This window comes from Delphinapterus leucas, chromosome 1, assembly GCF_059928025.1.
Source record: "Delphinapterus leucas isolate spDelLeu-1000000601 "Yukka" chromosome 1, BTC_Dleu_Yukka2, whole genome shotgun sequence".
In the NCBI taxonomy this organism is placed as follows: domain Eukaryota; kingdom Metazoa; phylum Chordata; class Mammalia; order Artiodactyla; family Monodontidae; genus Delphinapterus; species Delphinapterus leucas.
The window spans coordinates 189,330,742-189,354,155 of NC_143129.1; the positions used below are offsets into that span (position 1 = coordinate 189,330,742).

General features: G+C 60.8%; 2 protein-coding genes across 2 annotated transcripts; one reads left to right on the plus strand and one right to left on the minus strand.

The window, feature by feature from the left end:
• The first annotated feature begins 4,908 nt into the window (after positions 1 to 4,908).
• Positions 4,909 to 10,059, plus strand: PEX10 (peroxisomal biogenesis factor 10). The gene is made up of 6 exons (XM_022598664.3): positions 4,909 to 5,151; positions 6,103 to 6,183; positions 6,574 to 6,980; positions 8,216 to 8,391; positions 8,481 to 8,613; positions 9,462 to 10,059. The coding sequence occupies exons 1-6, from the start codon at positions 5,040 to 5,042 to the stop codon at positions 9,528 to 9,530; spliced, it is 978 nt and encodes a 325-aa protein (XP_022454372.3). The 5' UTR covers positions 4,909 to 5,039; the 3' UTR covers positions 9,531 to 10,059.
• Positions 10,060 to 11,380: 1,321 nt separating this feature from the next.
• RER1 (retention in endoplasmic reticulum sorting receptor 1) lies at positions 11,381 to 22,152 on the minus strand. Its single transcript, XM_022598540.3, has 7 exons — positions 22,046 to 22,152; positions 18,488 to 18,569; positions 17,332 to 17,436; positions 15,450 to 15,549; positions 14,096 to 14,174; positions 12,773 to 12,908; positions 11,381 to 12,206 (listed from the first exon to the last, which is right to left on the minus strand). Exons 2-7 carry the CDS (start codon positions 18,566 to 18,568, stop codon positions 12,117 to 12,119), a joined length of 591 nt encoding a protein of 196 aa, XP_022454248.1. The 5' UTR covers position 18,569; positions 22,046 to 22,152; the 3' UTR covers positions 11,381 to 12,116.
• Positions 22,153 to 23,414: the final 1,262 nt, after the last annotated feature.

The following is a 23,414-nucleotide window of genomic DNA, read 5'->3' on the forward strand; positions in this document are numbered from 1 at the left end:
GGATGTAAGACTCTCTATCCTACATTTGGCAGGTGAGGACCTGCCCAAGGTCACACCTCCAGCACAGAGGTGGCAGCCCCCGTGGCCGCCCCCATTAGGAGGATGCCGTCATGGGGACAGTGACATGGGGGGAGGGCGTCTCCAGGGAGCGTCCAGCACAGCCCCCTCCACGAAGAGCCCCCAAGCAGGCCTGACCTCCCTGTGCTCGTCCACATGCAGAGCCCCGAGTGGATGCCCTTCCTTGGGCTGGAGTGAGGCGAGCGTGTGGGTGACCTGCGCCAGCCGCTCTCAACACCCCTGCCCAGCCAGCGGCCTCTCTCAGGCCGCCCTGGCTTTGCCTGGTGCCCACAAATCCTCACTCTTCTGGGTGCCCCACCCCACAGGGTCCTGGCTTCGCCCCCCTCCCTCCAGCCCCAGGGGAGACGGGGAGGATGGCCTCTGGTCTGGACAGAGCCCTCCCTCTCCTGTCAGTGCAAAGCCGCCTCCTCCAGGAAGTCCTCCCAGATCACCTCTTCCTTGGGCCCTTAGTGTCCAAGCCTTAGTTACCAACCAGCTCAGCCCCAGATGATGATTGCACTCACGCCACCCCCACCCACCCTGGCATCAGGCAAAGACGTTGGGATCCAGACGTGGGACCAGACAGACCTGGAATTCACCCTGCGCCTGCTTTGGACCAGGCAGGGCCTCTCCGAGCTCTGACTCTTAGCTCTGCCACATGGATGGTGGCCCTTCCCTCCTTGGCCCCTCAGGCTCCAGATTCCTGTCCCGCCCCCTTGAAGCTCTGACAGTGGCCCACCGCCCCAGAGTCCCAGCACACCGCTGGGCCAGGAATCGTGCCTGCCTGTCCCAGGCCAGCACAGGGACAACAGGCCCTGGCCACCCCCGGCAGAGTCCCTGGCCAGCCCCTATGTCCTGAAATTGCTTGACATTACTTCCAAGACCAGCCCAAGCCCCAGGCATCCCCTGTCCTGCCCCACCTAACAAGCCCCTGGCAGGGCACTGCTCCGGGTCCCGCAGCAGGGCCTTCCCACCCCTGCACTGGGGGAGGCCTCTGCCCAAGGGGCTGGTGGGAGTCCCAGCTCGGTTCTGGGGGGCCGCCCACCTATGCCCACAACACCTCCCACCCCAGGCAGCCCGAGCCCACCCTGTGCCTACTGCACCCCCACCCCACGCACCTCCGGGCCAGCTCCACGGCTGCCTGCTGGGGTGAGGTGTGTTCCCAGACCGCCCAGCCGGTGACCACCGCCAGCTGGAGGAGCCTGTTCTCCAGGTTTGTCCTGAGGGAGTGCTGCGCCCTAAAGGTCAGTGGGGAGCAGCGGGCTCTTCCCCAGTCTCTCCACCCGCCCAGGCGCTGGCTGCAGGGAAGGGGAGAAACAGGCTAGTCCGGCCCCAGGCCTGGGGCTGGAACTGCAGCTGCCCACCCCCTATGCCCCACGGAGGGCAGCAGCACCCACCTCTGCTCCACACCCCGAAGGCGCCTGCCCAGTCATGGACGCAGGCCCGTAGCAAGGCTGGTGCCCAGCAACCCGTGTCTCTCCACCCCCACCACTGGGTGGGCATCTCAGCCTCAGTGGCCCCTCTGCCATTCTCCAACAGTGAGAAACACCCGCTCCTCCTTATAGGATGGGGATACACGGGGTCCAGCGAAGGCTCTGCCTGGGAGCACCCCACCCCACAGTCCCAGGGAGGGTTGCACCCAGCCCGGTGTCCGGCCGGCCTCGGATGATCCTGAGCCCTGGGGTTGGGCGGGAGGGGTCACACAGTGAGACTGCCTTGGCTAGAATCAGGGGCCTCGAGCTGACCCACCTTGCCCCTCCTTCCTTCTTCCGACAGGTGTTCCTGAGTCAGGCTCGACGGCACAGCAGCCACCCAAGCAAGAAGCCCGTGTTGGGTGAAGCCGGCCTCCCAGGAAAGGGACACAGACCAGCTGGCCACTGGCTTGCCCACCAGTCAGCTGGGTGGGGCTGTGGGAGGGTGGGAGATGAGTGGCGGGGCTGGGAGAGTTAGGGGAGCAGCAGGGCCATGCCCACCCTCCAGGCCGGGCTCAATGAACGTCCCAGAGGAGGGACCGATCTGACAATGGGAGGAAGTGAATGAATTTGGTGGTGATGTAATCGACAAGAACGTTTGTATTCTACTATAAGTTAATCACTACAGGGAGGTTGCCTGTAAGTGTAAATTCTACATAATGGCCCATCTCTGTGAACCCTGCTTCCCAGGTAGTGAGCATTAAGCTAAAATACCTTTGTTTAGCTCACAGGAAACATCCTGACCAGGCCCACGTGTGAATGACTGCAGGGAGGAAGAAATTCACACACCCCCTCCGGAGGCTGACCGGAACCAGGAAATGTTTGACTTTATTCCCTCCCCTTTTAGTACAAAAGGAGCCTGAATTCTAACTCAGGCACAATGGTTCTTTGGAGCAGGGGCCCACCATCTTCTTGGTCTGCTGGCTTTCCAAATAAAGTCATTATGCCTTGTCCCAACAACTCGCCTCTCTATTATCGGCCTGTTGTGCGGTGAGCAGTACGAGCTTAGACTCAGCCTGCGTCTGCTGGTGCGCGCAGAGTATACGCTTAAGATCGGCATCTCCATTCCGGAGACCAGAAAACTGAGGCCCGGAGGTCAGACAGTGCGTGTGAGAGGTACCAGTGGATGAGGTCACACAGCCGAGGTCACAGCAGGTTCCTGGCTCAGCACGCTCGGTTTGTACACAGCAGTGGACATCAGGGCCCCACGCTGGGGCTGGACCCCAGTCAGATACCTCTGCCCGGCGCGGGTGGCCGCTTCCCCGAAGTCCACACGGCTCTTCCCCTTCCTGTCCCAGGAGCCAGGACAGAAGTCACACGGTAAGGCCTCCAGCAAGAGCCCTCGTCCCTCCAGCCCATCCGGAATCCCAGAGCCCGAGAACACAGCGGGCAGCACACAGGGCTCGGGCTCGCCTGGCCGCCAGGGGACCCGGAGAGCTGACTTGATGAGGCAGGGACTCCTGTCTGTCCCTCCCACCCGCCTTCCCTCTGAAACCATCTCGTCTCCCTCCCTGGCCGTGTGGCCATCTCTGCACCCGGCGAGTCATCACTCTGTTCTCCTTTGGTTCTGATCCAGATTCACTCTTTGGGGTGAAATTCACTCCCCAATCCATAATTCTACCCGCAACGTGGTGGAGCAGATGGGCCCACAGCACCATCTGCTGGCCATTCTGGGCTCTGACCCCAAACTCAAGTCACAGTAGGGGCCCTGGGGCACCAGCGGCAACCCCAACCAACCAGCCCCGAGGCAAGTGAGGACACCGGGGAGATCTGAACCCAGCTGGACCCCAGGCCGCACATCCCCAAGAACAGACGCTCGGTAACACTGTTTCTGGCCTTGCCCTGCCCAGTACGGCTGTGCTGGTGAGAAGACTGGGAAGGTGCAGTTCTGGGCAGGGAGCCGGGACCAGCCAGTGGGGGAGGTGCCCTGGGCAGGCCCCACCCCTCAGGCTTCCCTAAGGAGCCAGCCGGTGACCCTGAGGAAGGGGACAAGACCTCTTCCAGATCTGACTTGGTGCCGGTGGACACTGCGTCCATCTGTGCAAGCCCATAGGCCAGGGGGTCTCAGGGGCCAGCCTGTTAGTTAGGCAGAAACTTGTGAGGCCTCAGGGTCTCCACCTGGCCCCCGCCTGAGGGCGCACCCCTGGCTGCAAACCCAAGCAACAGGTGGCCTCTGCGACTAGGAAACTGGGTACACAGACAGGGGCACCGCTCCAAAGCGACACGGGGGCTTCGGTAGCAGGAGGCCCTGCTGGACCACGCAGGTCCTGCCCCTTCCCTCTAAAAGGTGCCTGCCTGCCCCTGGTGGAGGCCCAACGAGCTCTGAGCCTGTCCCCAAGGCCTGGTTCTGTGTCGCTGAGCTGTGCCAGCCTGTGCACGTACCCACAGCTGACGCCCAGGTATGGGAGAAGTGAGGCCAAGAGCTACAGCCTGTCTCAACCCACGCCCTCCCGGCCGAAGTCAGGGGGGCCCCGTGGCTCCCCCGCCCCCTCAGCCCACTTGCCTTCTTTCTCTCCTGCTGGGCCCACAGCTCCCCTTAGTGCCCACAGGACAGGGCCCTCTGGTCTGTCTGGGGTATCCCTGCACCCCCTCCACTGGGGCACAGATACAGATGCCATGACCTGCTCCAGACCCAGAGCCCTCAGGGCACCCCCCTGCCTCCTCCCACTGCTCTCCCCCCAGGCCCCTCCCCCGGCCCTGGGCTGCAGCTCAAGTCCAGCCGTGGCCTGTGTCTGGGCGCCGGGCTCTCCTAGCTCCGTCCCCTCAGGTGCATGGCCTTCCAAGTTCCCCAGGCCCTCTTCGGTCCCCTCTCTGAGAGCAGCTGGGAGGGGTCAGGGGTCTGCACTTGTGGGGCCTGGGCAGCCGCCAGTAGAAACACCGCGGTTCAAGAATCAGAGCTCCCTGCTCCGCCCCAGGCCGCAGAGCACCTTTCCTGGGCCCGCAGTGGGGGTCGCGGGGATGAGAACACACGAGGTCCCAGCGCCCCGCAGAGGGTACTGCGGGGAGGGAGACGAGCGCCCTCCTTACTTCTGGCCCCAGGGGGCGGGCAAGTGCCTCCCCACCGGGCGTCGGCACGCCCCCTCTAGCTCCGATGCCTCTCGCAGTACCTGGGGGCTGTCCCCGAGGCCGCTCGCCACCCTGCGCCGCTCAACCCCCCACCCCGCGCACCCGCCCCCTCCCGCCCTGCGCGCGCTCCTCATCCGGGCCGCGTTCGCCCCGTACGGACCGCGCACGGAACCCACGGCCCTACCACGCGCTGGCCCCCGTCAGCCCCGCGCCCGCAGCAGGCCCCGCCCCGCAGCAGGCCCCGCCCCGGAACGCGCGCGCGCCGTGACGCACAAGATCTGTGACGCACAAGGTCTGCACCGCACGCCGAGCCCAGCGCCATCAGGAGGCGCCGCCGCGTGGGCGTGGCTATCCGCTTTCCCGCAGCCCCAGGTCATCACGATCTCCCCGGTCACCGCGATCTCCCCGGTCTCCACGGTCCCCGCGGCCCCGCAACCCTAGGCCATGGCCCCCGCGGCCGCCAGCCCCCCGGAGGTAGTCCGCGCGGCTCAGAAGGACGACTACTACCGCGGCGGGCTGCGGAGCGCGGCGGGCGGCACCCTGCACAGCCTCGCGGGTGAGCCCCCGCGGGGCCGCGGGGGCGCGAAGCGGGCCGACGAGCCTCAGGCCCTCCGGTCATCCCCCTGCAGGCTCGGCCAGGCCCTGCTCGCCCCCCCCAAGACCTGAGGCGAAGGAAGGAGCGAGCGCCCCGGGCTTTGCCCCCTGCTGCCGGGGGCGGGGGTGGGGGCCGGGCACCAGGCGTGGAAGAGTCCACGGCTCTGGGGACACGGGGAGTCTCCCGTGGAGCAGCGGCGTCGGAGCCCAGTGGAGGGGCAAGAGCGTGGGGTGGATTCCAGACGACAGCGGGCTCCTCTTCGGAGTAGCCGAAGCGAGGCTGGGCCGTAGACTCGGGCGGGTAGCCATGGGCAGGTTTTGAGCAGGAGAGGGACACGACACGATCAGAACAAATGGCCCGTGTATTCGTTTTGCTAACACATTCACTTACTCTGTGCCAGACACTGTTCTCCGTGCTTCAGAACGTTAACTCATTTTATTCTCGACACATCCCTGTGAGTGGGACCTGTTGCTAGTCCCCTCCTTAGAGACAGGGAAGCGGGGATTCCAGAAAGATCTTGTACCTTCCTGAGGTCACAACCAGCAGTGTGGGGAGCTGGGATTTGATGCTGGATGGGTGGTCTCGGCTTGAGCTCCTGGTCACTGTACTACACTGTCCTTGTGGCCCTTCTGGGCTCTAGAGCAGCTGCCCAGGCGGGTCCTGGACGGGGAGGTGGCTACAGGTTGGTAAGTTCTCAGGATACTCGGTGGCCCAGGCGAGGCAGGTATAGATGGAGCAGAGTGGACAGCACAGGAGGCCAGGGAGAGAACAGAGTGTGGTTTAGGACAGTATTAGCCGCGTGGAAGGGTGACGGGGCTGGGTCTTGGCAGCAGGAAGGAGGCTTGTTCCTAATCCTTACGCTGCACCACCCTCGCCCCAACCCCTCAGAAATGACGTGGTTCCTCCTCTCAGGTGCGAAGAAGTGGCTGGAGTGGAGGAGAGAGGTTGAGCTGGTGTCGGATGTCGCCTACTTTGGCCTCACTACACTGGCAGGTAGCAGCCCCTGGCAGGATCTCAAGGCCCACAACACACGCCGAGCCCAGAGGACAGGAGAGGGGCTGTCAGCAGAGTGAGAAGCTTCTGGAGGTGCTTCTCAGTGCCCCCGGAGCTGGGCCGCATGCAGCCTCAGGGAAGGAGGGAACCCCGAACCCTTTCCCTAGGTGGGAGGCCAGGCCCTGAGCCCAGGCTGGGGCCTCTGGAAGCTCTGCAGTACCCCTGTCACATCTGTCTGGGACCGTTTCTCCATGGCTGAACCCGTGGCCCTAGAGGGGTCCCAGCGCTGAGCCCTGTCACGGGGCCTGGGCTATGAGGATTGTAGGGACCCAGTACGGAAGTCGCTGGCAGGTCCCTGCCTGTCTCTCTCACCGGTCCCTCTCCCCACAGGCTACCAGACCCTCGGGGAGGAGTACGTCAGCATCCTGCAGGTGGACCCGACCCAGGGCCGAGTGCCCTCGAGGTTGCGCCGTGGGATACTGGTGGCGCTGCACACCGTCCTGCCCTACCTGCTGGACAAGGCCCTGCTCCACCTGGAGCACGAGCTGCAGGCCGATGGTGACGGCGCCTGGCCCTCACGGGGCAGCCTGGCCCCCAGTGCCCGTGGCCAGTCGGGGACAAGACGCTGGATGCGCCGGTGCACGGCCGCCTTGACGGAGCAGCAGCAGGGGACGCTCCTGCGGGCTGTGTTGGTGTTCAGGCAGGGCCTCGGGTGCCTCCAGCGTCTCCATGTCGCCTGGTTCTACATCCATGGCGCCTTCTACCACCTGGCCAAGAGGTTCACAGGCATCACCTACGTAAGTCACAGGTGCCGCCTGGGGCCGCTCTTCTGCAGGGGACCTCCGTCCCCGAGCACAGTCACAGGGCCAGAGCTGAAATCCTCCACTGGAAACGTGGGTCTTGTCAGGTCCCGTTTTGCTGAAAGACCTGCGCAAGTCTGGTTTCCGTAAACTCTGAGGGTAGGGCGAGTCTGTCTTCCTGCCGCCAGCACGTGTGACCGCCCCGCTCTGTACCCTGAGCGCAGGCCTGGGGCCCTGGCTCCTGGGCCCCGTGCCCACCCTTCCAGGCCACCCTGACAGAGGGTCAGGTGTAGGGACACCCTGATGGTGACCCTACAGCGACCCTGTTGCCGCCAGCATCCCCGCTAGCCTCCCCTGGGCTCCGCCCGCCGCAGGCACTCTGACCCTCCAGAGTCTCAGCTGATGCCCTTGCTCCCAGGTTCACCCGGAGGGCCTTCCCTCGGGCCCCCTGCCTCCCCGGAGGTCTCCAGGCTCCCTTGGCAGTGCTGTCCCGGCACGTGCACCCCCTCTCCTCAGCCCAGCCCCAGTCCTCACCGCGTTTGCTCTACCTGTTAGGTAGGGTGTTTGCTAAGCTGCTGCCACAGAGGGGCTGGAAACACGGGCTCAACCCAGTCAGGGCATTGGGGGCTGCCACGGGGCTCTTCCTACACAGGCAACCAGGGCCCTGCCCCTCGGGCTCCAGGCTCTGGCCAGTCTGGCTGACCTGACTGTCCCCATTCCCCGGGGGGAAGGAGACAGAAGCGGGGGGCAAGCAGCTTTCCCTTGGGGGACGTGGCCGGGAGTCCCAGCTGCGGAACATCACCCGGGTAGTCTGGTGCCTTGCTAGAAGCGGGAGCTTCTGTTCCTCTCACGGGGCTGAGTAGCGGGTCTGCCACGCTTGGCGCCCCTCCCATCCCACTGGGCGCCGCTGCTCAGGCTTCCCAGTTCTTTTTCTATGAGGCTTGGGGGCCTGGTCGTCCCCCCTCTCCCCGCGACACCTTGCCTGCAGCCTAGTGACTGCAGGCTTCGAGGTTCGTGGCCGTCCTCGCTCAATGCTGGGCTCCCGCCGGGGGTGACGCCCTGAGCTGTCCAGCTGCCACCCAGCGCAGAGCCTGCCAGGCGCTGCTGCCCCATCCTGCAGCCAGAGGGCAGGCCTTGGCTTCGTCCCACAGGGGAGGCCTGGCCCCTGGGCCACTCAGTGCCTCACGCCAACGGATCATGTGACTGTCCCCCCCTCCCCGGGTCCCTGACAGCTCCGTGTCCGCCATCCGCTCGCAGAGGACCCTCGGGCCCGTGCCAGCTACAGGCTGCTGGGGCTCGTGTCCCTGCTGCACCTGGCACTGGCCGCGGGCCTGCAGCTCTACGGCTTCCGGCAGAGGCAGCGCGCCCAGAGGGAGTGGAGGCCGCAGCGTGGCCTGTCCCACCGCAGGTGCGCAGGGCTGTGCCGGGGCGGGGGCTACCCAGCGCCACACGGAACTCAGGCTCAGTTCTGTCCCATCGTCCCCCCTCTCCTGCCAGGAGCTACACAGAGAGAGCAGTTTCCAGAACCTCGCTGTGCACCCTGTGCCTGGAGGAGCGCAGGTACTCGACGGCCACGCCCTGCGGCCACCTGTTTTGCTGGGGCTGCATCACCCACTGGGCCGACACCAAGGTGAGCGTCCTGAGCGTAGGCCCCCGGGCCACCCCCGCTGCACTGGGCCCGCTGTCTGCCTCCACAGCCGCGCTTGTTCAGTGGGGTGGGGGGGGCTGTTTTTAAAAGCCCCCGGCTGGGATGGAGGCAGGGAGCTGCGGTGGCCGGAAGCCTGCCGTGACAGCTCTGCTCCCAAACGGAAGGCCCCAGCCACCCACCTGGGAACCCTCGGAGCGAGAGCCGCCTGCTCGGCCTTGAGATCTCAGGGTGTGGGATCCAGGGGGCCAGAGCAGGGAGCTCTGCCACCTTACTCCTGCACTGGCTTCAGGGAGGGGCCGGTCCCGGGCCCCCGTGTACCCCCGCCCCGTCTCTCCTTGGGGCCTGAGGTCAAGCCTGCCTCGTTACTGGGATGTCCTGTCCACACGCTGCCCAAGGAGCCTTCCTCAGGGCCTGCAGGGCGCGGTGGCTGCAGCCTCCTCCGTGGGGTCCAGGCCGCTCTGCGAGGCCCTGGGGCACACGCATGCCTGGCAGGCAAGGGGCTGACCTTCCCGGGCCAGGAGGGACCCGGCCCTGAGGGTGGGGACAGGGGACCCGTGAGCTCACACCCAGAAACTCCGAGAGGTTCAGGGCAGCCACGGTCGTTCCGCAGCCAAGCGCCCTCCCTTGTCCCAAGTCACCCGTGGCCTGGCCGTCTCCTCGCTGGTCACCGTCCCTGCTCTGCTCCCCGACTGCCTGCATCATCTCAAAAAAATGTTTTTCTGTCCTAATGGAGACGTGTGTACATCCGTGTTTTACTGGAGATGCCAGTGGGGGAGGGACCCCCGGGGTTGTAGGGGTCACAACCCATGACCTTCCTCCTCCCCCCACAGATGGAGTGTCCCCTCTGCAGGGAGAAGTTCCTCCCCCAGAAGCTGGTCTACCTGCGGCACTACCGCTGACCCGACGGAGGGAGGAACCCAGGAGTCCTTCCTGATGTCAGGAGGAAGTTTATTCTCAAGGTTGACAAGTTGACTGCACTTGCACAGAAATCATGAAACTCTCAAGTCTTTTATTCTTTGTCACATAAGATACCGTGCCAGCCGCCGGGGAGGACAGGCGCTGGACCTGGCCGTGAAATGGCTTCAGGGCAGGTTGGGCAGGGCCTGCAGGGCTGCCAGCCAGACAGCTCAGCACTTAACAGAACTTCCCTCCCTTCCCCAAACCGGTCGTTTATATCCAATACCAGGCACACAGTGAGGGCAGGGCCAGACGGGCCAGGACTGAACAAGGGCCGGGAACCAGCAGCCTGCCTTCCCAGCGTGGTCAGTCTTCCAGCCCAAACGACCCACAAACCTTAACCCTCGTCACTGGAGCTGGCTTTTGGGGCGAGGGGGCACAGCCCTTCCCGGAAAGGAGCCGTGATTGCCCCCTAACACATTTGGCAGGTGCCTTCTAATAAATGTCAAGTTTGTTTCCCATTTTAGAAAATGGAGGGCTTCCCTGGTGGCGCAGTGATTAAGAATCCGCCTGCCAATGCAGGGCACATGGGTTCAAGCCCTGGTCCGGGAATATCCCACATGCCGCAAAGCAACTAAGCCTGTGCGCCCCAGCTACTGAGCCTGTGCTCTAGCCTGCGAGCCACAACTACTGAGTCTGCGCGCCTAGAGCCCGTGCTCCGCAACAAGAGAAGCCACTGCAATGAGAAGCCCGCGCACCGCAACGAAGAGTAGCCCCTGCTCCCCGCAGCTAGAGGAAGCCCGCACTCAGCAACAAAGACCCAACCCAATGCAGCCAAAAATAATAAAGTAAATTTTAAAAATAAAATGGAAGTGTGTGTCCTGGCCTCTGAACACGAGCCGTCTCCTCCTGCTTGGAGCGCCTGGCAGGCCCCAGCCAGCCTGACCCACTGAGGCCACCCATCTCCAAAGCTGGTGGTGGGCCAGCTTGCCTACACCGGCTCACTGCTGTGTCCAACACACTTCCTGCCACCTTTTTTGTTATTTTCAGGTTTTTACATGTACCTAAGCTGTGCAGAGACAGGACTTTGCCGTAGGCATCCTTACAACAGCAATTCCACAGAAGTGCTGGTGTGTTAGCGCCGTGAGGTGAACGGAAGCCCGTGTGGAAGGGGCCCTCCCAGGGCCCCTGCAGGCCGCTTCTCCCTCCATGTGACTCTGTGGGAGCGGTGATGCAGGAACAGAGACTCCTCGGTGAGCAGAGGTCAGCCCCAGAGGCAGGCCGTGACCGTGGGCCCTGCTCCGGACAGGCAGGAGCCCCAGGGGAGGCTCCACGGTTCCCAAAACCCCTTACTTACACTCACCAAGTGCCTGCAATTTCCCATATTTCCCTGTGCATTTACCAGGAAAACAGTACGAAAAACAAAAGAAAAAAAAGTCTAGAGTCTCAACACCTCAGGTGCCACAACGTGGTAATAAAAGTACCGATTTGGACATCATTTCCACGTGAAGTTAAAATTCAGGATCGGGTACACAAATGGTCTTCATACGGCCTCTTAAAAGCAAGAGGAGCTCAATTTCAGCTATGCAAAACCTGGCAAAAGAAAAGCCAGGCGGTAAACACTCGATGTCTGAAACCCGCAGACAAATGGAAACAGCGCTTGCGGCAGGGAGTGGGAACAGACCCCCGGTGTCTGGGCCGCGGCCTCAGCAGCACGGCCCGCCCTCCAGGAAGGCCGCACTCCCCTGCCAGGCCCTCACAGTGCCGGAGGCGTAGCGGGTTAGATGAAGACTACGGAAGAGCAGCGACGTTGTCTTTAATGAAGTTGGAATTAAAAAGTCACTCGGTAAAATGTTTACGAGTATTGGTTTTTATCACATCAAAAAAGTTGACATGCAGGTCAGAGCTGTTTCCCTGTAGAAAGTGGGAAGCCATGTGTTAAAAGCCACAGAACTGGCTGCTCCTGCCAGGTGTTTCTGAAAAGGGGCTGCTGCATGAGAACACGTTTAAGTTAAAACAACCCTTCACGTATCAAAGAAATGTGTCAAAATAATCTCAAACAATTAAAATATATATATTTATAATTCCAGGCCCTCAGAAGCAATCATGGTAGTTAAGAACGAAGTTTTGAGTCATCATGATAGAGGCCAACTCAACACATCTCTAGCGAGATGAAATTCGGAAACCGGCATTAGAGCCCAGAGTTGCTGCAGAATCTCCTCCACGCGCCGGACGGACAGGCGAGCGTCCCCCGGGGCCACGGTGAGCGTCCTGGGAGGCAGCAGCTGGCGTCCTGGCTCCTTCCGCGGGCCCGGCCCCCCGCCCCCGCCCCCCAGCCCACATGGCTGTCCACCCGGCCTGCCCTCTGCAAGGCCAGCGTCTGGACGCCTGACCAGCACTGGAAAATAAATCAACGCGATTCGGTTTAAATGCCAGTTTCTTCAAGAACCTGATATTTCAGTTACAAATAATTGAAGCTCCTTTTTAAAAAGAAAATAACTCCCTTGTAATCAACTACTTTATGTGAGGAAAGAAGACGGCGTCACAGCAACTTGCGGCCGTCCAGGGCCCGCGGAGGGCAGCCGCGTCTAGCTGGCGAACGTCTTGCCCACGTCCTCCTTCCCCTTGTACGTCCTCTTGCCGTGCGTGAACGGGATGTACCGGTACTTGATCATGTGCTGGGGACAGGCAGACGCGTCTCAGCACGGCTTCCCCGTGACCCACCTTCCCTCCAACTCTGAGCCCCACCTTCTCCACATACCAGGCGTGGAGCCAGAGCTCCGGCAGACGCCCCCGTCCCCCAACTGCCCAGCGGAGCCGGCCGAGCTGCTGGAAACCCTGAGGGTGTGGGATGGGCTTCATGACGCCCTGTGTGCCAGACGGGCTAGCGCTACTGAGCTGGGGACGTGGGATAGGGGGCACCCGGGCCCAGGTGGTTGGGGGGGTGGGGAGGCCAGGATGAAGCCGCACCACCCTGTCTGGCAAGGCCCATTCTAGGGTGATGTTGGCAGAACACACCATCCAGGAGGTCCTGGGCCCTGACTGTCCCGCAGTATGATGTGCCAGACCTGAGGGTGTTAACTGGCTGTGCTGTGCTGGCGGGGAGCGGGCACCACACCCATCAGACCTGCAGGGAGAGCAGGGTCCACACAGCTCTCCCGTGTCTCGGGCCCAAGCCGGCTCTCCCAAAGCTACCAGTACTGGGTGGCACTGTCTCACGGTGCAGAATCACCTGGGTTTTTACCTTTATTTGCCTCTTCATCGTGATACAGAAAAGCATGATGAAGTACATGACCAGGATGGGCCAGAACACCGGGACGTTGAATGCCTCAAAGAAGGTGCAGACCATCGCCACCAGGATGCCCTTGGTCGCTGCGTGCCTACCGGAAGGAGAGAAGGTCAGTGCTGGACGGCAGCCCCGAGGAGGGTGTGGGTCTCCACTTGCGGAGCGGGGTGGGCGCTGCGTGTGGCGTGTCTGACGTACTACGTGTGACCACGGACACAGCGTTCTTAGTCCCTTGGACACTCGAAGTTTTCTGAAATTACAGAAGTGTAAAACAGCAGTGGGGGCCCCGGCACTGCCCAGGCCAGCAGCTGGGGGATGCAGATGCCCCCCATGTGCTGCTGGGGCCCACGTCTAGAAGTCCAGTCCCGAGCCTCAAGGCTTGAGTCCCACACGCCCAGCAGGCCATCCCCCAGTGGCCGAGCAGTGTCCCCAGGAGAAGCAGGTGGAGTCAGGCCTCAGGGCCACCATCCCTCCGGCTTAGGGCCCAACCATCAGGTTCACAGCCCTCCTTAAAATCCCCCTTGGTCTCCCTTTCCTAGAGAACAAAGGCCACCTCAGAGGGCGGGCAGGACCCGGCCTTGCCCGCTGCCCACCCTCCCCCGGCAGCCCCGGGCCCAGCGTTTCACACTCATCCCACAGGGACTCACCGAGCACCTGCACGGCCACCCCTGCACCAGGAGGACAGGCTGAAGGGCGGCAGCTCTTTGCCTTCACTTTTGTGACAACACAGGACAGACACGTTCACAGACCAGCCCCCCCCCCGCAACACACACACACACACACACACACACACACACACTAGGGGGTCACCTCCATCCTCCTGTCACATTCGTACTTGTCACAGCATCACACACACGTGACCGCCTCCAGGAGGCCTGGGGACGCCCAGGCCACCCCGAGGACCGAGTGGGGAGAGAGCTGGGCCCCCTTCGGGCCACCGGGGGGGCGCCGTGCACAAAGCAGCATCCCCCCGAGGCCAAGTGTGCCACATACCCGGGACCCGCCTCCCCAGAAGCAGCCTCTTTTCTGCGGCATCGAGGTGCAGCAGTGTTACCTTGGGAGGGGGGTGGGCACTACAAGGCCCCATTACCCCCCTCCACGCCCAGCGGGCACGCTTCACATTCTGGGTGAGTCAACGTTCAAAATGAGGAAACACAACAGAACTGGCGTTTCTCCAAGGAGTCTAAGCTGCTGGCTCGCTGGGACCGAAGCGCCTGCCCCCGTCTCACGGCCGTGCGTGGGGCGAGCGTCCTTCGCAACCACCGTTAGGAAGTGACTCACCAAAACTTAAACTCTGGGAGCCTTCGAATGAAGGGCCGGAACTCCTCATTCTGTTTGGTTGGTAACGAGGGGCCATCATCTGAAAGGCAGAATGTCACCCGGAGGTGAGGCACACAGTGTACCTTGTCGTTTCCACAGCTGCCCTTTTAAGGTTCCCTAGAGCTTGTGAACCAGCGGGCCTGATACGTGACAAACAGATTTACATCCTTTAACCGGACATAAAATGGGGACCTTCAGTTGATTTAGAAACCGATTCACTGCTTTAGAAAATCTGTATTAGAATTTCTTTTTAAGACCAGTTTAAGTGATCACATAAAAATTCAACCACACGCCGATTTTCAGGAACGTGTCAACTGTACAACACGAGGTACAGGGAGGATGAAAGTCAACATCCCACGAGAGCACACAGGCGGGAGCTGTGCATCCACTCTCAGGGGCGCTGGGCTTAGGACGGCCACCCTCTTCAGTGAGCCGCGAGCCGGGCCTCGGGCTGACGTCCCCAAGCCGCCTCCCACCCCATGTGGGAAGGTGCCCTCCCCAGTTAACAGATGGAGAAACTGAGGCCTACTGAAAGGGCCTCTTGTTTCCTAATCCCCCCAATGCAGCACCAAATGAAAGGGTTGTTTCCTTTGCTATTTTCATCAAATACTCCACAGAAAAAAATACACAGGCTCCGATCGTGATGTGAACAGGCTGCGTAAAGTGTGCCTCTGCCGTTAACAACTGTGCCTCTGACTCCATGGGCTCCACAGGAGCTGCGTCGGGTTTTCCCAACAGTGGCTGCGACGTGCCGGAATGGAGGCCTCAGCATCTGGTCGTGAGCCATCCCCGCCCCCAGCTGGCCCAGCAGGTGTGTGCCAAGGCCCCCACCTGGCCCAGGTACGCCAGGAGCAGCCAGAGCCACGAACCTTTCAACCCATCGTCCTTAGGGGACACTGGGGGGCCAGTGGCCTCAGTCAGCCATGTGGAGCCGCCGTGGAAGCTTGCTTTTGTGAGAAAGGGACCTAACAGGCAAGCATGGAGGGGACGTGGACGGGCCAGCTACCCAGGAAGCAGGCCCTGGCTCCCCCCACTGCGGGACCTCAGCAGGTTCCACAGCCTGACGGCTCACTTTCCCCCTCTGCCACACGGGGGTGACAGGAGCGCCTGCCTCCTGTGACTGTCACGAGGGCTTAGCAAGTCGTTCCACAAACTTGCCAGGATCACTGAACTTGCAGGTACATTTTAAGCACCCAGAGAACAGTCCCCAAAATTTAGATTTCAAATGTTTCCAGAGAAAATGGAGCAATCCTGGGAAGTACAGAAAGCCCACAACTCTCCCCAAACAGAGCAAAGTGGACAGTCTCTACTCTACCTGAATCTTCCATTAAGGAAGGATCCACTTTTGGAGAAAGGAAAGCTATGAAGAGATTTAGATGGTAGATTCCCAAGGCATAGGTCACGATGTACCAACCCTGGAAGAGAAGGAGAAACGGTCAGTGAGGCCACCCTGAACCCATTCCCTGTCTGGACTGAACCAGGACATGGAGTCATAACAAGTGACCGAAGTGCAGTGAGCATCCATGCTGACAGTTTATCTTAAACTGCACCGTGGGTCTTGAGAGTGGATAAGCCAAGGTCCACACGGCAAACGTTTTCAAGGGTCCAGTTAGGTGCACCCAGAACGTAAAGCCACCAGCCCCCCGGAAGGCAGCAGAAACGGGGGTGCTTCACAAAGCCTCACACCCGACCTGCACACCCGGGTCACAAGCCCTGCCCTCGGCCAGCGGCGCCTGACCCAGACGCAGGTTCCGGACCAGACTGAGACACTGGGGCTCGAGCTCCTTCCGGCAGGCGGTTCACACCACCGCACACTGTGTCAGGAATGTTCATAACGTTTGCCCAGAAGAAAACCAGAGCCGGAAAATCAGTAAACCAAGCACAAGTCAGCAAAGTGTCGTGGAGCCAAACCCCCCTCAGGCGGCACAGAGAAAGGGGCACACGTGCCACATGACTCGCTCTTAGAGGACAGACTTCATCCGATCAGAACCACAGCTGCACTGCAGGACCAACTGTAAAAGCCTAAACATTTTCACACAAACAAGATGAGCCCTTTCCACCTTGAAACGTTTTCAAGTCAAACAACAAAGACCTAAATGTGCAGAGTTAACAGCTGAGTTAACTCTGCACAGGGAGGAGTTAACACACAGCTCCTCGTGGCGGGCTGAGTCTGAAGGGACGCCAAGTCGGGTAGAGACTCAGCTCAGAGCACAGGAGAACCAACCCGTACGAGATGCACCCGCCCCCGCCCAAATCCCCCAAGTCAAGGTTTCTAGGTCATTCATTCCACTGAGAATGGACCAAGGTCCAGGTTCTTAAAAAAATCTAGACCCCATCACAGCAAACTGAACATCAGTTATAGACACCCAATACAGACCGCACCCTGCTGCAGAGCTGGACCGGGGCCCCACCGCCTTTGCGCCGAGCCAGGGCTAGGCTTCCTTGTAGGAACGCAGACACAATACCATCTAAGGACAGGTCTCTATGCTTAGCTTAGGTGAGAATTCCCCAGAGCACTGGACGCAGCATAGCATCCAGTAGGTGAAGTATCCATCTACGCACACACATACTCCTAAACCTTGGGAAATACCTGGAAGGAGGGTGTTTGCTTTCAAGGAGGGGGAGAAAAAGCCTCAGCCTCCTTCCTCTGGACACAAGGGAGCATGAGCTGCCCTCCTCTCAGGGTCTACAGAGCACTCCCGTCCAGGAGCCCGGCACTCACCAAAGGTGCGGGGAGGGCGTCCGTCCCCTGGAGGAGCCGTGCCGCCCTCGGTCACCCCACCCGGCCCTCCTCGGACACCAGCACAGCTCACGGCACCCAGGGAATGGGGTGGCCAGTCCGGGTGATTTTGTCCCTAGATTTTGTCCCCAGCCCCCGTAAGTCCCGCCCGAGGCAGGGTCAAGGAGCGCCAGAGGGTCCCCTGTGCAGACCAGGACACTGGAGAGCGCTGTCACCTCACCAGGCCCGGCTGACACCAAGACTGTCCTGGGAAGTCCAGCAACAGAATACAAGGAACTTAGAACGGGATGTAAACATTTAAAGACAGTCACTGAAGTCTTTCTTATACTTGGTGCTTAGCTGTAAAATTATCTTTAGAGACCCCTTCCTTCACCATAAACCCACCTAATCCAGAGACAGAAGGAAAAACAACACCCCAGCCAACACCACAGGGCAGTCACCACCACCCCCCACCGACCTGCAGCAGGTAAACTCGGATCATGTAGACGAAGCTCAGGCCCAGCGTCACCACCCATCGCACAGCCGTGTATGGCGTAGACTTGTCGAGCCAGGACTGATAGATCTGGAAAGAGAGTGCCCAAGTTACAGAGACCCTGCAATTCCTTCTGCAGAGCACACTTCTTGCCAGCATTTGCCTCAGATTTTAAGTCAATGGCACTAAGCGGTGACTACAATTAATCCAACATTTGCAGTGTTTCCTGAGGCAAGTCTACCCCTTAAGCAAAAATACTACAGAACCACCTCTTGCAGCACGTAGTCCTACAGCATCGGCCCAAGGGGCCATCGTGGGGAGACTGAACTTAAACCCCAGAGAGGATGGGCCAGAGAAAGGAGAATGTCACCACCCTGCATGTGGGACTCCACCCGAGGTCCCGTCCCAAAGCCCACCTCCCCCGGAGCCGGTCCCAGCCCGCCCAGGAGCCGCAGAGCTGACTGCCTTAATCCTTAGATTCACATATGTGCACATGTGTGCCTACATACACGTGTATGTGTGTGTGTAATTAATATACACGTGTGTAGTCTAAATTTAATTTTGAGATTTTAATTATGAAAAATTTCAACCATTCGTGAGAATGAGCCTCCACGTGCCCATCACCTGCTTCAATAATTAGGAACTTCTCCAGATGCTAGTTTTTAATTTAAAAAATCAATTACAGTTTTAGTTTTGAACCAAACTGTGCGATTCTTCGCTGAGTTAGACTCCTTCCTCCAGAACTCATAGGCCTCGCTGCAGCCCCAAGGGGTATTCCTGCCACGGAGCGCAAGCCTGGGCCAGGGCCAGAGGGGCCGAGGGGACGCAGACATGGGTGTCTGGACGAGGGTACAGCAAGGGCAGAGCAGGGGCCGCCAGGTCCATCCCGCCCAGGAGCTAAGAATGGTTTTCACATTTTAAAAGTTGTTGGAAAAAAACACAGAAGACAAGTACATGGCCTGAACCTCAGGAGACCCAGCACCCTCACGGCAATGGGAAAAGCTTCTGAGAGGGTGAACGAGAGACCCAGGGAGGGGCTGCCCACCCTGCGGGGTCTGCCAGCACACTTACGCCCCAGGGAAACGTCCCAGGGTCAAGTCTCATTTAAATGTTTCCGCAACTCAGTGACCTGAAAACCAACCTGTCCAAGTCTTGTGAAGAATCTGTACACCACAGAAGGTTTCCCGTGGACGGAATCTCCCACACTGTCACCTTCTGACATGCTGTATACAAGAAAAATACAACATACTTTTAAATTAAATAAAAAGTACTCAAGGGCTGGATCATTTTGCCCTATTTTCATCAACACCGTCAAGCAGGTTTCCTCAGCATTCACTGTTTCATCCACGCCGTGGCTTCCTTCTGTGTGCCTTTACCACCAGTCACCCAGAAAAAAGAAACCAGCCAGCGACACGCTTTGGTGGAGAGCCAGGAAGGCATGTGACATGCAAAGCAGCAGCACCGGGTGGACTTTCGTTCCTGCTAATGTCACCTGGCTCACTCTCCTCCGGCAGGTCCCCAGGAGCCGCCCTCGCTGACGGCCAAGTCCTCTGGCCCCATTTCTGTGTCCACCTCCCGGGGCCGGTCCACAGCACGGGCCACCGCGCCCAAGCCTCCCCGGGGCTCGCCGGCCTCCAGCACCTCCTCCTGCCACTCCTCAGGCTCCCCTCGGTGCCCCCACTTCTCTAGGCCCCGCCCTGGCCTCTGTCCAGGCCACTGCCCACGGTGCCAGCTGTGCACCTCCAGGTCCTCCCAGACCCGATCCCCACTCCATGACCAGGATCCTCAGGTGATCATCCGTCTGCGTCCCAGTTCCTTATCTGTGCGTGGAGGTAATCCTATCTGCTCCTGACCATTTCAACATGCCCTGCGATTCCATGCGCATCTAGCCTGTGAGAACCCAGGTCACTAAGGGAAGCCAAGGGCATCGTCACCCCTATTCCACAACAGAGGATCAAGCCCCAAATAGCTTAAGCCACTTCTCAAAGTTAAGAGTAGCTCTGACCTCAGCTCCTGCAGCCCAACACACCCCCGCCTGAACCTCGGGACCAGAGGATGCAGAGGATGGAGGGCCCTGCCAGCCTGAAGCTGGTGAAGACGCCGGGGCAAAGCTCTCCCTGCCCGCAAACTTGTGGGCAGCTCCTTCCCGATCTGGCACCACGGCAGGGCTGGGGACCAGAAGTGGACTCCAGCTCGGAGTCTGTTTCCAGGGCCCCTGAGTGGCATGGCTGTGCGGGCTCAGTTTCCTCATTGGGGAGATGGCACCTGCTGGCACAGCGGCCCTTCCCATTCAGACAGAAAACCACGGCTCCTGACGGCCCGAGCTGCCCCAACGCCCGGCCTGCGCACAGCGGGGCTGGGGCCTGAACTCACGCCCGCCAACACGTCCTCGCCACGTGCACTGAGCAAGTCCGCAGGCTCACGATGCGATCCCGGGTCCCAAGTGGAACAACGTACCCGTTACAGCTGACCCTCGAAGAATGCAGAGTTAGGGGCACCGGCCCCCAGCAGTCGACAAGCCGAGTATAACTTTACAGTCGGCCTCTGGATCCGCAGTTCAGCCAACCACGGACTGTGCGGTACCGCAGTACTTTTCTCGTGAAAACAATCCACACGTGAGTGGACCCATGCAGTCCAAGCCTGTGTTATTCAAGGGTCAACTGTACAACTCAAGTATTAAAATAACCTGAGCAGTCCCACCACACACGTCATCACATCTGTGTTGAAAAGTCTGTCATTCAGTGACACCATTTCCTGGAGCGACCGTGTGGAGGAGGCCAGCTAGGCCAGCGGGTGCAGGAGTGCCAGGAGTACCACGGAGGAGACTGAGAAATGCCCTTTGCTCTCAGGGGAGCCGAGGCTGAACTGAACAGGCAAACTCCTAGTCCTGTCTTTTGAGAAGGTTTGTCTTTACGTTCAACTGGGAAAAATTCCCTTTTTTAAAAGGGGCTACATTAGAACATGTTACCTAGGACAGCCAGCCACCCTCTTTAGGCCAAAGCCAGGCCAGCACAAAGCTACATCAGTAACATCATTTATCCTTCGGTTCCATACAAATTACCCCTTATTTTACGTTTTTATGACCAAAGTGTTTACCTTTAAAACGCTTCTACTTGAGCTGAGGCATTAAGGTGAACATTAGAAAAACCTGGGTACTCCTTTAAAGTACGTGCCCTAAGTAGAAATGACTGCTTCTAAGTCTCATTCTTTCAACTGAACGTGTGGAAAATCTTCCCAAAACAGAACAGCCAATTTCAGATCACCTGGCAAACGACACACGCGGTAACACACGGCTCCACACCATGGCTGAGCTTGCGTACAGCGACGTTTAGAACGTGAACTTTGGAGTCAAACGGCCTGTCTATGGCGTGACCCGCAGGCCACCTCGGCCGGCCCCACTCCGATTTGTAAAGCACCGTAGGCCCCTCCCGGGCCTCTGTGGGAGTGAGCGGCCAGCGTGTTAGCATGAGCAGCAGGTCTGGCCCGTAGGGCGACCGAGGGAGGGAGGGAGCGAGTGGGTCTCCCTCAGACACGAGTCAGACCTGTTCCCGATCGGGGCAACCCTCACACGGCTGGGTGTCTGCGGTCCTCTTCCCTCTGCTGTTCCAAGGCCGCCGCCTCGAGAGAGGCCCCCTGTGACTGTCCAACAGGTGCCGGTCCCTCACATCCTGTCACTCTGTTTTATTGTGTGTGGGAATCGTTTCTGATTGCTTTCCGCTTTCTCTCTCTATTGCCTCCTACTATAACGCAAGCTTCTTGAGGGGGAGCCTTGTCTGTCCACTGCCAGTCCCACGGCCCACAGGGCCCGGCACAGAGCTCGCAGTGGGTAAGTTCTCTGTTGGATGTCACTGCTTCAGGCTCAGCCTCAAGAAAACAAAGGCAAAAATAAGACAAAACCACTCCAAGCAGAGACCAGGAGTATCACGTCTGAAGATTTGCGTACAGAGTTCCAGAGTCATCACTGCACCTGTCTGTGGAGTGGACCTCCCTCCTCAGATGGCCCCCGTTACACAGAGGACAGTCCTGCCTGGCGCACGGGTCACCCACAATTTGGCTCCCACTGCCTCTCCGTTCATCCCCCTCCCCATTCCTCCTGGGTCCCCAGCGTGGTAATTTTCCACACTTTCGCCGTCTGATGCTGTTCCCTCCGCTGAAATGCCCTTCCAGACCCCATCCACTCGAGCGCTCGGCCAAGCCCCGCCGTCGGCTGCTCCCTCCCCTGGGCGTGACCACCTTCCCGTCTCCACCGGGCCCTGACCACACCGTACCTGCACCACCACAACCGGGGGCCCCGGGGGGTCCGCCTTACACACCCCCTAAAGTGAGACCCACCCGACCGAGCAGCAGGCGCCCCGGGACGCTCCCAAGCCCAGATGCCCAGGGCAAGTTTCCGGAGGAAGCTCTGGGCCCAGCACGCGGGGCGCCGTCGGGCGGCTCGGCCCGAGCGCTCGGAATTCTCGGTTCGCAGAATGGCCAGGACCTGACCTCAAGACACCCAAGTCCACCGCGACGCTTCCTACCCAAATCCCGCAGGCCGCCCTGGGTCGGCAAGGGCACCGAGGCCCCTCGGGCCCCTTCCAGGACGCGCCAGAGGGGGGCGGGAGCCGGTCATCGCGGCGACCCCAGGGGCCCCGTTCGGCCCCGGCCCCGCGCGCGGCCCCCAAGACCCCCGCCCCCGCCCCGCCCCACCCGCCGGCACCTCGCGGTCCACTGCGGCCGAGCGCGGTCTCCCGAGGGCCGCGGGAAGGAGGACGCGAGTGGCTGCCGCGCCGGCGCTTCGCTCGGTCCGGGAAGACGCAGCCAAGCACTTCCGCTCCGTCCTGAGCGGCACCGCCTCCCGGGCCTTCAAGATGGCCTCCGGGGCGGGGCCGAGAGCCTCCAACCATTTCCGCTTCCGGTGCGGGCGTCCAGGCCGTTGGCGGGGCGGTCGCGTCGGCGGAAGGGACGTGAGCGGCGGAAATTCGCCGCGTTGCGCAAGCGTAGTCGCGTCCTCTGGCTCCGGGCCCAGACAGCTCCGCTCCAGAGATTGGTAACGCCCAGAGACTGAGCCCGAGGCCACGCCCCCTCGCGACCAATGAGCCAATGGAGGAGTGCTATGAGGTTGCTAAGGGAAACTCTAGAGGCAAGATGGCGTCCGCCCGTGATGGGTGCGCGAGCTCCCGCCTGGCGCGCCGAGACCTGCCGGCTCGGCCACTGCGGGACGGTAACAGCCGACTGCGTCCTACCGGGCCTCGGTCCAGATGGGAGGGAGGCGGGCAGGTCCGGGCGCTCGCTGCGTGTCCCCGCACACGCACTTTCACTTCAGGAAGTCCAGAACCCGCAGCCCCCAAGCCCAGCGGGGCTCCCCACGCGCGCCTCCCCCGAGCCCAGCCCGCAACCCCCGGCAGTCTTGTCGACCCCAATTGGGGAGGGACGCGCGTTCGCGTGTCCCGGTGCCCGCGGGATGGGCGGAGTCCCGCGCCCAGAGTAGCAGAACCGGCCGTGTCTTGGAGACCCAGCCGGCAGGAACCGAGTCGACCCTGGGTGTCCCTGCGTCCTGGCAGGGGTCGCCTCATCTGACCGCGCCTCCCAACGTCCCCGACGCGCGGTCAGAGGAGGTTTGATAGAAACTGTTCATAGAATGAAAAAAACGGGGCCGTAGAGATCCGAGTCCACATCTCTTAACTTCAGGTAGAACCCGAGCCTCGTTTATGGCAGGTACCAGAGTCTGGCAACCCCAAGCTTCCCTAGAAATGCTCGCCCCAAGTTGGCCTTGAAATAGGGGGGCTGGTGGGAAGGGGGCCCTGCCCCCTCCAGGAACTACTGGAGTTGGGGGATGGTGCACCCAGCAGCTGAGTGGCAAGAAGTGACGATGGGCAGGCCCTCCTTGGATGCAAGTGTGGATTTTGTCTGGAGGGCACAGGAGGCCACAGGGTGGATGAGGTCCCTGCAGAGAGATGACCAGGACGGCTCTTCCCCTTGTGCCCTCACTTACCCCCAGCTAATTCGGCTCAGTTCAAATGTCCCCTCTCAGGAAGGCTCCCCACCCCCGCGCACACACATCCACCCTCCCACCAACCCGCACGCTC